This window comes from Rhodamnia argentea, chromosome 4 (assembly GCF_020921035.1).
Source record: "Rhodamnia argentea isolate NSW1041297 chromosome 4, ASM2092103v1, whole genome shotgun sequence".
Classification (NCBI taxonomy): Eukaryota; Viridiplantae; Streptophyta; class Magnoliopsida; order Myrtales; family Myrtaceae; genus Rhodamnia; species Rhodamnia argentea.
Window position 1 is genome coordinate 18,535,758 of NC_063153.1, and position 13,978 is coordinate 18,549,735.

The 13,978-nt window shown below is 41.5% G+C and overlaps 2 protein-coding genes across 2 annotated transcripts; one reads left to right on the plus strand and one right to left on the minus strand.

The window, feature by feature from the left end:
* Positions 1-489: 489 nt before the first annotated feature.
* Positions 490-2,613, minus strand: LOC115744520 (probable small nuclear ribonucleoprotein F). Its single transcript, XM_030679741.2, has 5 exons — positions 2,456-2,613; positions 1,596-1,683; positions 1,400-1,437; positions 1,203-1,267; positions 490-829 (listed from the first exon to the last, which is right to left on the minus strand). Exons 1-5 carry the CDS (start codon positions 2,459-2,461, stop codon positions 760-762), a joined length of 267 nt encoding a protein of 88 aa, XP_030535601.1. The 5' UTR covers positions 2,462-2,613; the 3' UTR covers positions 490-759.
* A 5,345-nt stretch (positions 2,614-7,958) lies between these two features.
* On the plus strand, positions 7,959-8,768 carry LOC115744518. The gene has a single exon (XM_030679739.2). The coding sequence runs from the start codon at positions 7,959-7,961 to the stop codon at positions 8,766-8,768; it is 810 nt and encodes a 269-aa protein (XP_030535599.1).
* Positions 8,769-13,978: the final 5,210 nt, after the last annotated feature.

Sequence of the window (13,978 nt, forward strand, 5' to 3'; positions counted from 1 at the left end):
AAGTTCGGTTGCATTGGAATCCTGGTCTCTCCTATTATCCTCACGTCCGGGCTTTGAACAAAAATCGATCTTTTTGAAAGTTTTACTTGAAAAGAAAGAGTGAAATCTCATCACGTTTCTTGTAAAAGTCCTGCCATAGAAGATGGAAATAGGAAGAGCGAAATCCCCGACCCCATCCTAACTCCAAAGAAAACAGTCAGGAAATTTTCTCAAGATCAAGTGGCTGAGAAATAGCAGGAATCAATCTCTCAAACAGCGCGTTCCGATAAGGCAAATGTATCAGAGTAAAGAACTTCAGAGCAATCGGCGGCGGTATGTTATGGTTAACGAAGATACTGATGGGAATTTGCGAATTTATCAAGTTGCCTTCTGGCATGATTCCTCTGTTCAATTGTCCGACCTAGGTTTGCAGCGAAGATTGAGCAAGTGCCTTGAAAGACGAGAAACACGGAACACATGATCTGCAGAAATAATCACCTTACATTGCAATGATCAGAAAGCCCAACGTATTTGAAAGCTTAACTCTAGCCGAATCCAAGTCAAACTCAAGTAGTCCCGCCAAATTCAGATACAAGGCCATGGATGATTTCGCGGGAGTTTCAGACATATAAATGCATCTCCAGAAAGACACATAATTACAATATGAAATCCAGCTCTTGTTTTTGATGATTAAGATTTTCTTGGATGAATCACATCCAGCTTTACTCGGAACGCAGATTGCATGAAGCTAAATGTTTGATACTCGAAGCCGAATCACATTTAGTCCTGATCTGCATCTTCTAGATCTTCATCCTCTGGGACACCTCGAAGATACAGGACATTGTTACATCTGCAAAGAGGGAGCGAGGGCGTGTAAAAGAAGCGCAGTTTCTGAACACCGAGGTTACTTCACGAGAAAAACTCAGCAAACATCAAAGTTTACAAGGATATAAGTCCCCAGCTTACCCAAGTAGAAAAAGTGAAAAAACGAGCATATGTTGACCACCATAAAGGGTCCACATACAACACCAAGCAAAAGAATAAGTACAAAAGCATGCAAAGGCCACAGCGAAGGACAAATAAGATCACTCATCAAGAGTTCGGTTTTACTGTCACTGTAATCTCCTGTTCTTGCTCAGGACAGACATAAAACATAATAAAGAACTTGAGCTTGAAAAATATGATGACGAGAACTTCTTTTCTCCATCACGTTGTGAAGTTACCTGATCAGAATCTCTCCCAGACTTCCAGTGAATTTTCCTTCTATGTATTCTTCTGTGTTGGCAAGCTGCACAAGTTTTCAGATTAAGGAAATCCTTGAGAACCATCAATATTTACCAAGAAGAGCTACCAAGAAGTAATACTGGATATTCAATCATCATAAAAGAACATATTTACAGATATGTCAGAAGGGACAAACCTGCAAATTCATGTAGGAATCCACTGAAACAAGAAAACCTACAAAACATATATAATCAAAATCATACTAGGTTAGTCAACAAAAGGCACACTTACATCTGTGATTGCAGCTAAAGAAGCCCATCATATATATATCGCAGGAAATACATAGTGATAAAGTTTCCAATCGGAAAAGTTCAGAAGATTGCTGGAATTACCTTTGTATTCCATGCCCCACTTAAGCTTCACAATAACTGGCTTCCCAGTCAAGTTGTTCAAGAACGGTTTAGGATTAACTGGAATAGTCTGCAGTGTATGGAAAACCAGTTATGAAGTGGACGAATGCTCTAACCATCAATTCCAAAAGCTCAGTGACTCATTATCTTGGGAAGCAGGGTATTAGTCGAAGCGCCTCAACATGGCAGAAGTGAATTCAAGAGAACATGGCAACAAACATCTTTTTTCCTCACTTAACAAACAAAGTAAGCAAGTTATGTCCTTTATTATTATCTATTCGAGCACTTACAAATCTTAAAGTACAAATTCTTATCCAGAGAGAGAAGGGGGCAAACATATACTATATTAGAGATGAACCGTGCGACTAAAGACTGCATGGAAGTGCGCGATTGAGAGGAAACCTATTTAAAACAGCCAAACATATTCATCCGAAAACACCAGATACTCAATTCCAGATACTCCTAACGCATCACTGTCTCTTTGACACAGATACTCAATTCTAACACAAACATCAAACATTGAGAGTGTTACAGTTACAGTTAAAACACCAGGAAAAAAATCGTCATAGAAACAGCCGAAAACTGTAACATCTTCAATTCCAGCACAGTTTAAGACATTCAATATTCCGAAAGAGCACGAAAATTCCCAACGAAAGTGGAAGCTTTCACCATGAAAAGAACCGAGCAATGCCCATTACACCACAGCCTCAAATGCAATATCTCAAACTTCAAATGCACAAAATCGAAACAGATCCACCAAATTGCACACAACACGAGTCCATAGGTGAGAGCTAAACAAAGTAAAAAAAAGGGGGAAACGCGAAGCGAATCAAAGTACTCACAGCCATTGGAAGAGAAAGAAGCAGCGAGTTTTGGGGGTTCGCAGGGAAGGAAAGGCGCGATCTTTCCCCTTTGCTTTCTTCTCCACCTGCAGCTCTCGCTTCCCAATCGCGAGGTTTGTTAGGGTTTTGCGGCTCTGCTTCCCCTCGGCTTTCTTTTACCACGTCTTCATAAGTTCCGCAGGCTGAAGAGATGAAGTTGGGTTGGGCTTTTACTTTCAAATTTGGCTATTGGGCTCCTAAAAAGCCCAAAGTGGTCCTCTCGGCGGGGCGACGGCGACGTCGAATTCGACATCAGTCGGCACGATCGCCAATGTTGGATCTAAAGCTGAAGGGTTGCCTGATGTTGGCTTAAATTTAGAACGCCCCAGGGCTCTGCACTTTGGCTCGCCGTCGAACCGGAAAGGGTCGAGCTCCGCTTCATGTTCAAGTGGAGCTGAGCCAACGAAGATCCCTTCGTCTCCTTGCCGATGTTGATCCACCCGCTGTGGAGCACGCGAGCCCTGGACCCGGCCCCTACGAGGTCCAGAGGCACCGAGACGTGGCCTTCCCCAGCAGCCTCCCAGAGCTAACGCCGCAGGTCGTCTCCCGCCGGCCATGAGGACGGAGACCTTATAGAAGAAGATGGGATTCTGGCGAGCCTGTCCAGTTTGGACTTGCTAAGGCGGAAGGTGGTGCCACCACTCCCGAATTGTGTAGGGGCACCTTCGTTGGCAGTCTTCGTCTTTTCTTTCTCCGTCGAAAAAGAGAAGGTTTTTAGGGCGTGTATGATAATAATTCTATTTTTCTATTTCTAATTCAAAAATGGAACTGATTTGAAACCGAAATTGGTTTGTTCATGTAATTCTATTTTTCTATTTCTAGAACAAATTTTTACTTTAGAAATAAATTTGAAAGAGAAATGAGAAGTTAAAAATTGTAGCTTTTCGGAAACATAAATGAAAAATAAACTATCGAAGCCCTTCATTTTTTTTTTCAAGTTCTTGTCGCACTTACTTTATCGGTTGCCGCCAATCGCCGCCCCTAGCCAACCTTTGCCGGCCCCCCTCACCATCACAACCATCATTGGCTGCGGCCACCCACCGTTGGCCACCGCCACCCACAGCCAATACCACCACCAATCGCCGCCAACCGCCGATCCCGTGCCTTCCACCTCCAACCACCGCCTACCACCGACCCCCGCCATCGCAACCCCCCCGGCGGGGCACCGTCAACCATCGCTAACCATTGTCCATCGCCCGTCACCACCGACCTCCGCCGGTCGCTACAACCCTCCGCCGGCCGCCACCGACCACCACAAGTCGCCGCCATCGTCGGAGTAAAAAATAAATAATAATTTTTTTAAAGATATTTCAAAACATTAAAAATGGAGTAGAAATTTTTCGTAGAAGATTTTGTGTTAGTAATGTTCTAGAAATATAAATTTTTAACCGTTATCAAACAAACCTTCGTTCCAGGAACATAAATTTTATGTCGTTATCAAACGCGTTTTTTTGCTCAAAAACTCATCCAGAAACTAAAAATAGAAAAATCTATTTCTGGCCATAAATTGATTTCGGAAATATAATGGTTATCATGCGTGCCCTTATTGTCCGAGAAGAAGAGATGACTTTTTTTCAAGAAAATTTAAATAAAGGTTTGAAGTGTATTTATCTTTTTAAATAAGAATTTAAGTTGAATTTTATTTCAAATAAGAGCATGAAATACCATTTTTATTTCAAAGAAATCCTGACTAAGGGTAATTTAGTCATTTATATTTTCTAAGTATTTTTTTTCTTTCTTTTTATTCCTTTTTATTCCATCAAGAAAGTGAACGGCCACCGGCGAGGGTCGGGCGATTGGTAAGGTTGCCTAGCCCTCGCCGATGGCCAACCATCGAGCCGGTGGTCGTTCCCTTCCTTGACAGGACCCAAAAAAAAAAAGAGGAAAAAGGAAAAATATTCACAAATTATAAATGAATAAAGTACCATCGATCGGACCATTCTTTTAAACAAAAAGAGCACTTTATGTCATTAGTTGAAACAAAGTCTACTTCAAATCTTTATTTGAAATTTTTTCAGCTTCTTTAGATTGAAAATGGGTTTGTTTTAAACCAATCAAGACCCACGTCTAGTTGGTTTTTTTTTTTTAGTTGAACCTATGATGGCCCACATCTTAAGTCCGAAGTAATCCATTTATGACATATTTTTATTAAAAACAAAGGTTAAAATATAAGTTTGTAACCCATTTTGATAGTTTTACTGTGATGGATCAGGGACTAGGTCTTAGCCTCAAGGGACTCCGGTCCAACAACTAGTGTCCCCAAACCCAGCCATTGGGGTGCTGGTTCTAGGACCTGAGATTTATTGAGCCCAGCCTTGAGAACTCGAACAAGGGCAACAGGAATCCCAGGCACTAGGTGCCAGTGACTTGAGCATGGGATTGCGTCCCTAGGCAAGGTCATCGAGGACCCAAGTACGGGCGCAGGGATCTTGGCCCAACCTCTATGGACCCGAGCCAAGCCGCCAAGGAATCGAGCACTAGTATTTTGTGCATGGGAGCTGGTACATGGGCAAAGGTTGTCAAGGACTCGAGGCACGGGCATCGGGATCTCAAGGTCGACGTTGAAAGACCCGAGCCTGACCTTTGGGATGCCGCCAAGGATCGATACAAGTGTCGGGGTTCCTGTGCGCAAGCGTTGATGTCTCTAATCTAATCGTTGATTCTAGTTGTATTTCGAATAATAAATTGTAATTTCTTTAAAAATAAAAAATTATTTTCTTGAATTTAAGTATAGATTTTCCGTCAACTATGAAAACATTTCCCGTTAATCCATTTTCCTAGGAAAACTAATTAAAAAAATACTTTTTTCAATGGAACAACCGCGAAACAAATGGAGTCTTACCAAAGTACTAAGCAAAGCTATTTAATTCTTTAGTAAGGCCAGGTGAAAGTCGAACTATTTAATGCTAGAGGAAACATAAAGATATGCAAAGTCGTGTGTCTTTTATATGCGATCAAGCATGCGACCGCCGAACGACGGCCAAGTTAATCTTAAACAACTCATCACAATCCTTGCACCATCGAACGAAAGAAAGAAAAAACAAAAAGGCAACACGTCCATCGATCATATCGATGTGAAGAAACGTGTCTGACACGTAGTGGGACCCTTCTAGTTCTTGTATTGTCCTTCTCCGAGGAAACTTTTTCCAACACTAGAATAAGATTGTTCTTTTTTGATCCGAGTCAGACCTTTGAATTGCGTCGTCCAAATTTTAGGACGTAAAATTCGAGGGTATCTTCTAGGATGCAAAAATGAAAAATATTTTCTCTCAATTTAGGGAGTGATAGTGGAGAAAGTAAATTCTACGTTATATTCGAATGGCTATCGCTTGATAGGGTCGTACAATAGCGTCTTTTGTTTGAGGTGAATCATCGGAGCTTCAACTCCTGCGTCGTCGACTTTTATTTCATACAGTATTTTTGAACCGACTTATCGACGACTTAGCTCTGGTTCAAAGATACCGTGCATTAACGAAGGAATGAAAATAATAATTTTTTTTAGTTTCTAGAGATAAATGGTCTTTTTTTTCCCCCTACACCAGCATGCATTTATTGATGAGGTCTTTCTCCTTCTAGAAAGTCAGACAGATTCTTCAACATTGTTAGCCGACCCTCTTAATGCAAAGACCTTACCTTACCTTCCATAAAAATTAAAGTGAAAAAAGAACATTTATTAAGGCGCGTTGTTATTTTCGCATACCATATTGAATGCCAAAGACTTCATTGGAAAAGGTTCTAAGAATAGGTGCCGAGTAGCTACTTACTAGCATAGCATGCATTTGGATCCAACGTTGTGTTTGTGTAAGAAGTCGACGGTTGTGGCCATTAACGTGCATCGTCAAACCCTAATTCCTTCCAATATAGGCCGCTTATGGAAGTCAATAGTTGTTAGATGAATGCATGTCTTCATTAAGTAAATCCCCTTTAAGGGTGGACAACACTTGGGGGACAGATGATATTGCTCTTGCCTCCTAACTATCCAGCCGTCCGTTCGCGTTAATACAAATAGATCAGAACCATGCCACGTATTTAAGAAATGAAATATGAAATTAAACAAGCCGTATTATTAAAATGAGGATGCGTTGCGATAAAAGACATACGCCCTCTCATGTTGCCATCCTCATTTGTGTGTTTTGGTCTAGATACCGTGGCTTTTCGTAAGTACGTTCTGTTATACGGATAGCCTTCATTGATAACTCTTGACCTTATATCACAATGACTAGCCATGCTCCTTCCGTCAATAGCTATCTCTCTCCTGCTTGGACATCAATCACAGGGCATAAAAAGTGAACAGGCCACCTAAAATTTAACCTCAAACTTAGAAATTCCTATCTTATTTTTCAGGAGGAAGGAAGATGAGACTTTAACTTCATGTAGCGCCCTTGGGAAGCAGCTAGGCAACCACCAAACCAAAAAAAAAAAAAAAAAAAAAAAACCCTCTGTCTGATACCAAATGGATAGATATGTTAAAGACACCCATTTTGCACTTTTGAACGGGAGAGTTCTTATCTATTCATCTCGATTTGATCGGACCATTTTCCTCTGCTTTATCAAAAGGAAATGACAAGACGGCGAACTGGGAAGTTGCGTCTCCCCTTTCGTGCCATCGTGCGATACATGCAATGGCACTTTCAGAGAATTCGTGGACCAGACAAGAATCTATGCCGATCCCTTAATGGAACAGTCAATAACATCACGCGGTAGCATCAAGATTTGCCCCTTTTCGAAGAAACTAAGGATAGAGATTGTGCCACTTGAGCATGCACATTAGGGCACACATTCATCTGCCGTATGAGCCACTTGTGTTACTAAAGTCAGAAACTTGACCTGCATAGGAACCCTACTCGAGAAAAGGACTTTCAACCGCCGAAATCAAACGGGCAAAGCAAATGTTGACGTCCCTCAAAGGAGTCCAAGCATTTCCTTTTTAAGATGCACGTATGAGTTGTATTGGAGAAGTCCCACATCAGAGAATTTATATGGTGTAGAGCGGTAAATATATTTTAATTTACCTATAACTTATTGGAGGCTCAGACTTCTACTGCACGCTTACAATATTTTCTTAATTTAAGTTGATTGAACAGCGTTTTGATTCAGAATATTATCCTTCGGGAAAAATAATGGAAAGCGCTAACCCGACATAGTTTCTCTCACTTCCTTCTAGAAACCGTTGACAAGGCAATCTGTCACCCTAGACATTACAAGCTCAAACAAAAGTTTCCGCCAGGAAATATGTAAGACATTTCATTATGATAGGCCCAAGAGCAAGCTCTTCGTATAAGACAGAATGCACTTCCTTTCCACCGTGTCTCTCGCTTTCTCTCTCAATTCTGAATTAGTTATCATCTCCGCTGCCATAGCCATTCGCCGGACCTCTCTACCTCTTTAAAAATCACTTCTTTATAATCTTAAATTCTTCATCGATCTCAATCACACCATCATCCCCGCTCCCTCTCGCGCGCCCATGGCAGATCATCAACTTTTTCCGCCGGACGACCCAGAAGAAGCAGAGGAGGCGCTCTCTCTCTGTGACCTCCCGCTCCACGGCGGGCCCGAAATGGAGAATCCTGGTAACTTCCCCACCCACCACCGCCGATCGTCATCTGATGTGTCGGAGTTCTTCGAGTTCTCCAGCAACTTTGGCTCCGACATGTGCTCCGCAGACGACGTCATAGTCTGCGGCAAGCTCGCGCCTTTCTCCTCCAAGCAATCTGCGACGAAGACGACTCCTCAGGCGACAGAGGACGGCGAAGAAAGCAAGCTAAAACTTGTGTTCCGGCGGCGATCGGAGTCGCTGTCCAAGTTGCAGGGCTCCGTGGCCAGATCAAACAGTGCCAAGTCCAACCTCATCAGGAATTGCAAGTCGCTCGATTACGGCAAGCTGAAGCCGAACCAGTCGTCTCTGGTGCTTCATTCGCACGAAGCGACAAGTGATTTGCCCGCGAGAAGCGTAGCGAGATCGGATTCGCTGGCCAAGACGGCTCCAGCTTCGAGGCCGCGGTGGTACGTGCTCACTTTCGGGCAGGTGAAGTCGGCGGCGGAGATGGAGCTCCGGGACATGAAGAGCCGGCTGTTCCGGCGGAGCCCATCGGCGATGCTGTTCCCGGCACCAGGAGACTCCGGGGAGGGGAAGGCTCAGCGGAGCACGGGCGCCGGGAAGGTGACGTGGAAGGTGCTGAGAGTGCTGAGCTGCAAGGGCCATGCAAGCGTCGCGGTGACCGCGCCTTTCGGACAGACACAGTTGGCAAAAATACGCAGCGCAGAATTGAAGTAAAGTAATATTAGCTGAAATTCCGAGTGCTTGTATTTATTGCTGGCTAATTATCCTTTCTCACATCCTGTAGCATAAACATGGTACACATAATCTATACTTTTTCAGAATATTAGGTTGCACGCACGCTCTACATATCTCACCTACCCGCATAGGATTGAACGACACCGTCAAGCGAAACTCATTTCTATAAACATAAAAGAGCTTCGAGTCACGCATCGAGATGTCGATGCCTCTACCATTAAAAGCGACAGATGAACGTGAATGTGGACCGACTAGTTTTCTGGTTTTGTGGTGATCCTGCTCGGCTTCTCCCTTCCGAATCAAAACGACAGCGAAAAGGGGCGAGACGAGCCATGGCCGGCCGGCTAGGAAAGCGAGTCCTGTGGCGATGAAGTGAAAGCAGAGACATCTTTACGTAGAAGGGAAGGCAAGAGGACAGCGAAGGTTGAAGGACATGGTCGATGATGTTCTTGGGGAGCTAATTGAGGTTTGGTCTCGGTGACGGAAATTGTAGGACATAGCAGCAATCTCATGGGAATCCCCGACAGCGACAATGGGATGGATTTTCTTTTTTATTTATCTGCCGGGGTCATAGATAGAAATTTGCGGGTGGATGATGACCCAACACTAGGGTTTCTATATCATACGTCATCTTCATAAATAATAATAGCCATAGCCATCACATATTTGTCACTTATGTTATGTGTTTGTAACAACGTGCTCGGGGAAGGTCTGGCCGGAAGATAGCCCGATAAGAAGCATGTATTGAAGCAAAAATAAAAGCAGGATTTAGATAACGATACGAGGAAAATTATCAAAAAAATTCATAAACTTATTATAATTACGCTAATTCAGTCGTAAATCTTTTTTTTTTTTGGCCAATTCTATTGTAAACATTTTGCATTTGTACCAATTAAGTCATTTTGCTGATGTAACTAGTTTTTAATAATATTTTTGAATTGTTTATTTTTATATATTTTTTCTTCTTTATTTCATTCTTCTTCTTCCTCCAGTTGGCCGCCAAGCTCGGCACCATCCCCGGCAAGGTGCAACCTCTCGTTGTCGCTTGGTGAGGTCTAGCATCTCGCCGCCATGTCAAGGCCGGCCTTATCGTCGTTGGGACTAAATTGACCATGTCTACCCCGGTCGCGTCACGTCAACGATTTCCAGTCAAAATTAATCGGAAAGGCATTAACACGAATACAAAAGATTTATGATTTAATTGACATGAATGTAAAAGGTTTAGGACTGAATTGACACAATTATAATAGGTTTAGAACTTTTTTGGTAATTTTTCCCACCATAAAATTAGAGTTTTGTGTGAAAAATATTATTTAAATAGCCGTGTATCTTACATAAAATCTTATTTTTTTGTTCATTACATTGTTTATCTCTTAAGCTCTTTGTGGATTGAGCTTATGGTACGTCATTGTATGTTGGACTTGAATGCGCTAACCTAGGTCCGTGAAACGATGACAAACCTTCTTAAGCAAGGATGTATCAAGTTCTCTGAAGATAAGATTTGAAAGTATTTAGGATATTCATGAGCGACTCTTAAGAAGGATTAGACGGAAATGAAGTGATACTTACCAAAATACTCCTAATATAATGGTTGTGCCAGTTTGACCACAAATTTTTTAATTTGATTAATTTAGTCATAAACCTTTTAAAAATTTGCCATCCTTTGACCAATTTTGGTGAGAAATCGCTAACGTGGATGCTAGCCGTCTTATGAGGCACGGTTGGGACTAGCGTAATTAATTATTTTAATCCTTCAATGCTTTTGTGAATTTCATAATTTAGCTATTTATTTTTATTTGCTTCTTTCTTCTCTTCTCTTTTCCTTCTTTTTTTGTCATTATGGCTGACAAGGGTTGCTAGAGCTTATCGGCCACCGGGCGAGGCTGGACTTGCCTGTGGCCACAATGGTCTAGGCGAGGCCACTTGTCCCGGATTTGGGCAAGGATGGCCCGTAGTCGCAATGGTCTTGTCTAGGGCAAGAGCTTCACGACCCTTGTCTAGTGGTCGGTGAGCTCGGCGACTCTCGCCGGCCACGGTCCCCACCAAAAAAAAAAAAACAAGGAAAAGAGAATAGAAGAAAACATTAGAAAAAAAATTGTTTCGATCGTGTTACGTAGGACGGCTAACATCCATGCCAATGATTTCCAAAAAAAAATTGGCCGGATAGCCTATAATTGACGAATCGTCAAAAAGTTCATGACTAAATTGGCTAAATTAAAAAGTTTAATACTAAATTAACACAAGTGTAATAGATTTAGTACTACTTGCATTATTTTCCCCGACTATGAATCAAATTGAATTTATCATAACATTGTCAAATCAAAACCAGGTCAGCACCAGCGCAAACGTGAGCAACATCGATCCGAACGATGATCGAGGTGTCGCCCTTGTGGAACCGAAAAATGACCAACTTTTGTGTGTAGAATCCAACACCGTACATACCCGATCGAGAGAGTCAGGGTTGACAACTTTCTGGCCTATCGCAAAGGCTATAGGTGATAGTTGCTTTTGAACTTATTCTAGGCTCTTGTAAACTTTCGAGTGTAGAATCCAAGACCGGATTAGCCTCTTCCTCGTAGTTCTTCTCAATCCTGTTATTACAAAGCCAGTTGACGAGATTTCGACACAAGTCCTGATTTCCAATAACATGGCACAGTCGATCGCAAATAACGACGGATTGTCATGATGTATGGAAGGAAAGCGAAATGAAGAGATTGTCATCGCATAGTTCTTTGCTCTTTTCTTTTTTCTTTTCTCTATGGCTGAAAATAAAAAAAAAATTATAAAAATTATCCACGTCAACGCCGATCGTGTCATGTAGGATGTTGTCCAGGCCATCGATTTCTAATTAAAGTTGATCGGAAGAACTCAATTAGCAAATTGTCAAAATGTTTAGGACTAAATTTATTAAATTAAAGGTGGGTGGTTCTAGGTTCCTATATCCCGAACCCACCTGCCGCAATCGGTCCCCCATTTTTTTGGAACCTGAAACCCGCCTGCATACATTGAAATTGGAACTTACTCTATCACAGGTTCAGGGTCTACCTAGGTTCCACCTATATTCATAATTGAATAATTGCAATGAATTATATCTTCTAATAACCACTATTTGCTGCTACAATCCACTAACTATAACTTATATTTAGATACACGAAAAATACGAAACATTAACAAAGTAAATGGCTCGAGTTTTGGATATCGCCGAAATATAAACTCGGACTAATGGTTCCAAAATACACACTCATCATCATACGTTATGAAATATCGCAAGATTGCGAGAAGACATAGAACAAGAAAAATAAAAAGAATTGTTCTAACCTAGAACTTACTCGTCGGAATTGGTTTTTCAATTTTTAAAACCCGAAACCCGCCTTGCATACCCTAGAACCTACCTTATTTCCACCGGTCGGTTATCCGATTTTTGATTCTATCCCGAAATCATGCTAACCCCCAAGTTAAATTGAAAGGTCTATAATTCAATTGACACAAGTGCGATAAATTTATATTTTTTTTCGTAGTTTCCGCAACACAATGACGGATATAAGATGACAAATATTAAAGCATTATGGCCTGTCTATATCTAGTGATATAAGCCCATTTGTAATCTATATTTAATAGTTACCAGAATATATAGCTAAATCTGGACTTTTAATCACCAATATATGTAGTTTTGATATTAGACCTCACACATTTTTATTTTTATTTTTAAAGAAAAATCTTCATTTCATATCAAAGAGAGATACACCACAATTTTCGGAAAAAAAGAGATTCCTTCCTATAGGACTAACATGTGGAACTATCAAAAACCTATTCCTTTGATTCGACGGATGAAAGAGCGCATAATTGAGATGTCGCTTCTTTGGACATAGAAGGATGCCGCCAAAAAGAATGGAAGGCTACTTCGCTCAATCTTCCTTTTCTGATTGAAACTCCACTACTGGTCTTCAAAATAAAAATGAAAATCTCACAAAATAAGTAAATTTGAAAAGTGAATCGACTTGATACGGTTTGCAGAAACTCGCCCATTCCTCAAAGATAGATTTATCACAGCATGCAATCACAACCGATAGCAGATAACCGAATCTCGCATCATCATCGGTGATGAACACATACAAAGAAATCCCTCTATAGAAGCCATGGCTTTGCCAAAAGGCGATGTGCACCTAGGTTCGCCATCCCCAATACATTACCGAACAGAGACAAGAACAACACATATAGGTTGAGAAAATACATAAAACGCTTTATAATTCCGGATCTATATCTAGATCGGGATTCAAGAGCATCCAAATCTAATTTAAACTCTAGATCGGGAGAGAATAACTGCAAAAAGATGCCTGTTGATCACAAAATTACTTTTAGATAATCCAATTGATAGGAAAAAAAGCTTCGAAAACTGGGAGAGTGCTCAACAATTTGGAGCAAACACTGGAGCTAAAGCGAGCGAGCAGATTCTTCGGAGACACTAGCTCTTCGATCTTCAGAGCTCACTCTCGTAGAGGATATCAATTGCTCGTCCATGAAATTAACGAAGAGAAGGATAAAGAGATCTAAAGAAATATGAAGGAGAGAGAGGGGTTGGGAGGGAGGGAGGGAGGGAGGGGGACTCTCTCCCTCATGAACGAAGCTGCAGGCGGAAAAAAAAAGGAGGCGACAGCTGTGGGGAAGAAATCCTAAGAGAGAAGGGAGAAGTCTGATCTGCCACATCTTTCAGTCCTCGAGTTACACATGAGAAAATTCGTTTCCAAATGTCATGAATCCATCATATTTTCTTACGAGAACGACTATGCATAGTTGACAAGGATGTCAACAAATACATCCATGAATTCGTTGCGAAATCTAATCCGGCAACGTATAGTAGTCTGTAAAATGAATTAAGGCTTCCCAGGGCTGGGTGACCCTATGGTTAAGGTTAAACAACTAAATAGCCTTGCCATTTTCATCGCAAGATAATTTAGTCCAAGAGCGAATTGCTTGTGAGAAGTTCAGAAGTTATCTGGGTGTGACTCCTTAACAAGAAGAAGATGACATCACTTGTGGGACCTCGGAAGATCTCTCGGTGTATTTTTTCTATCTATGCCATGAATTTACCAACCTTTATTCGAATGACTTACCAACTTATTTTAGATTAACTTGTCGGCTCGTTTCGAATTACCAATTTTTGCTTGAGTTTGTGTCAGCTTCAGTGAAAG

Coding starts and splice junctions, on each gene's coding strand:
- LOC115744520 (XM_030679741.2), bottom strand. Junction 1,438..1,595: donor GTGGGGCATGGAATACAAAG/GTAATTCCAGCA, acceptor TATGTTTTGTAG/GTTTTCTTGTTTCAGTGGAT. Junction 830..1,202: donor CTGGGAGAGATTCTGATCAG/GTAACTTCACAA, acceptor CCCTCTTTGCAG/ATGTAACAATGTCCTGTATC.
- LOC115744518 (XM_030679739.2), top strand. CDS start 7,959: ATGGCAGATCATCAACTTTTTCCGCCGGACGACCCAGAAGAAGCAGAG.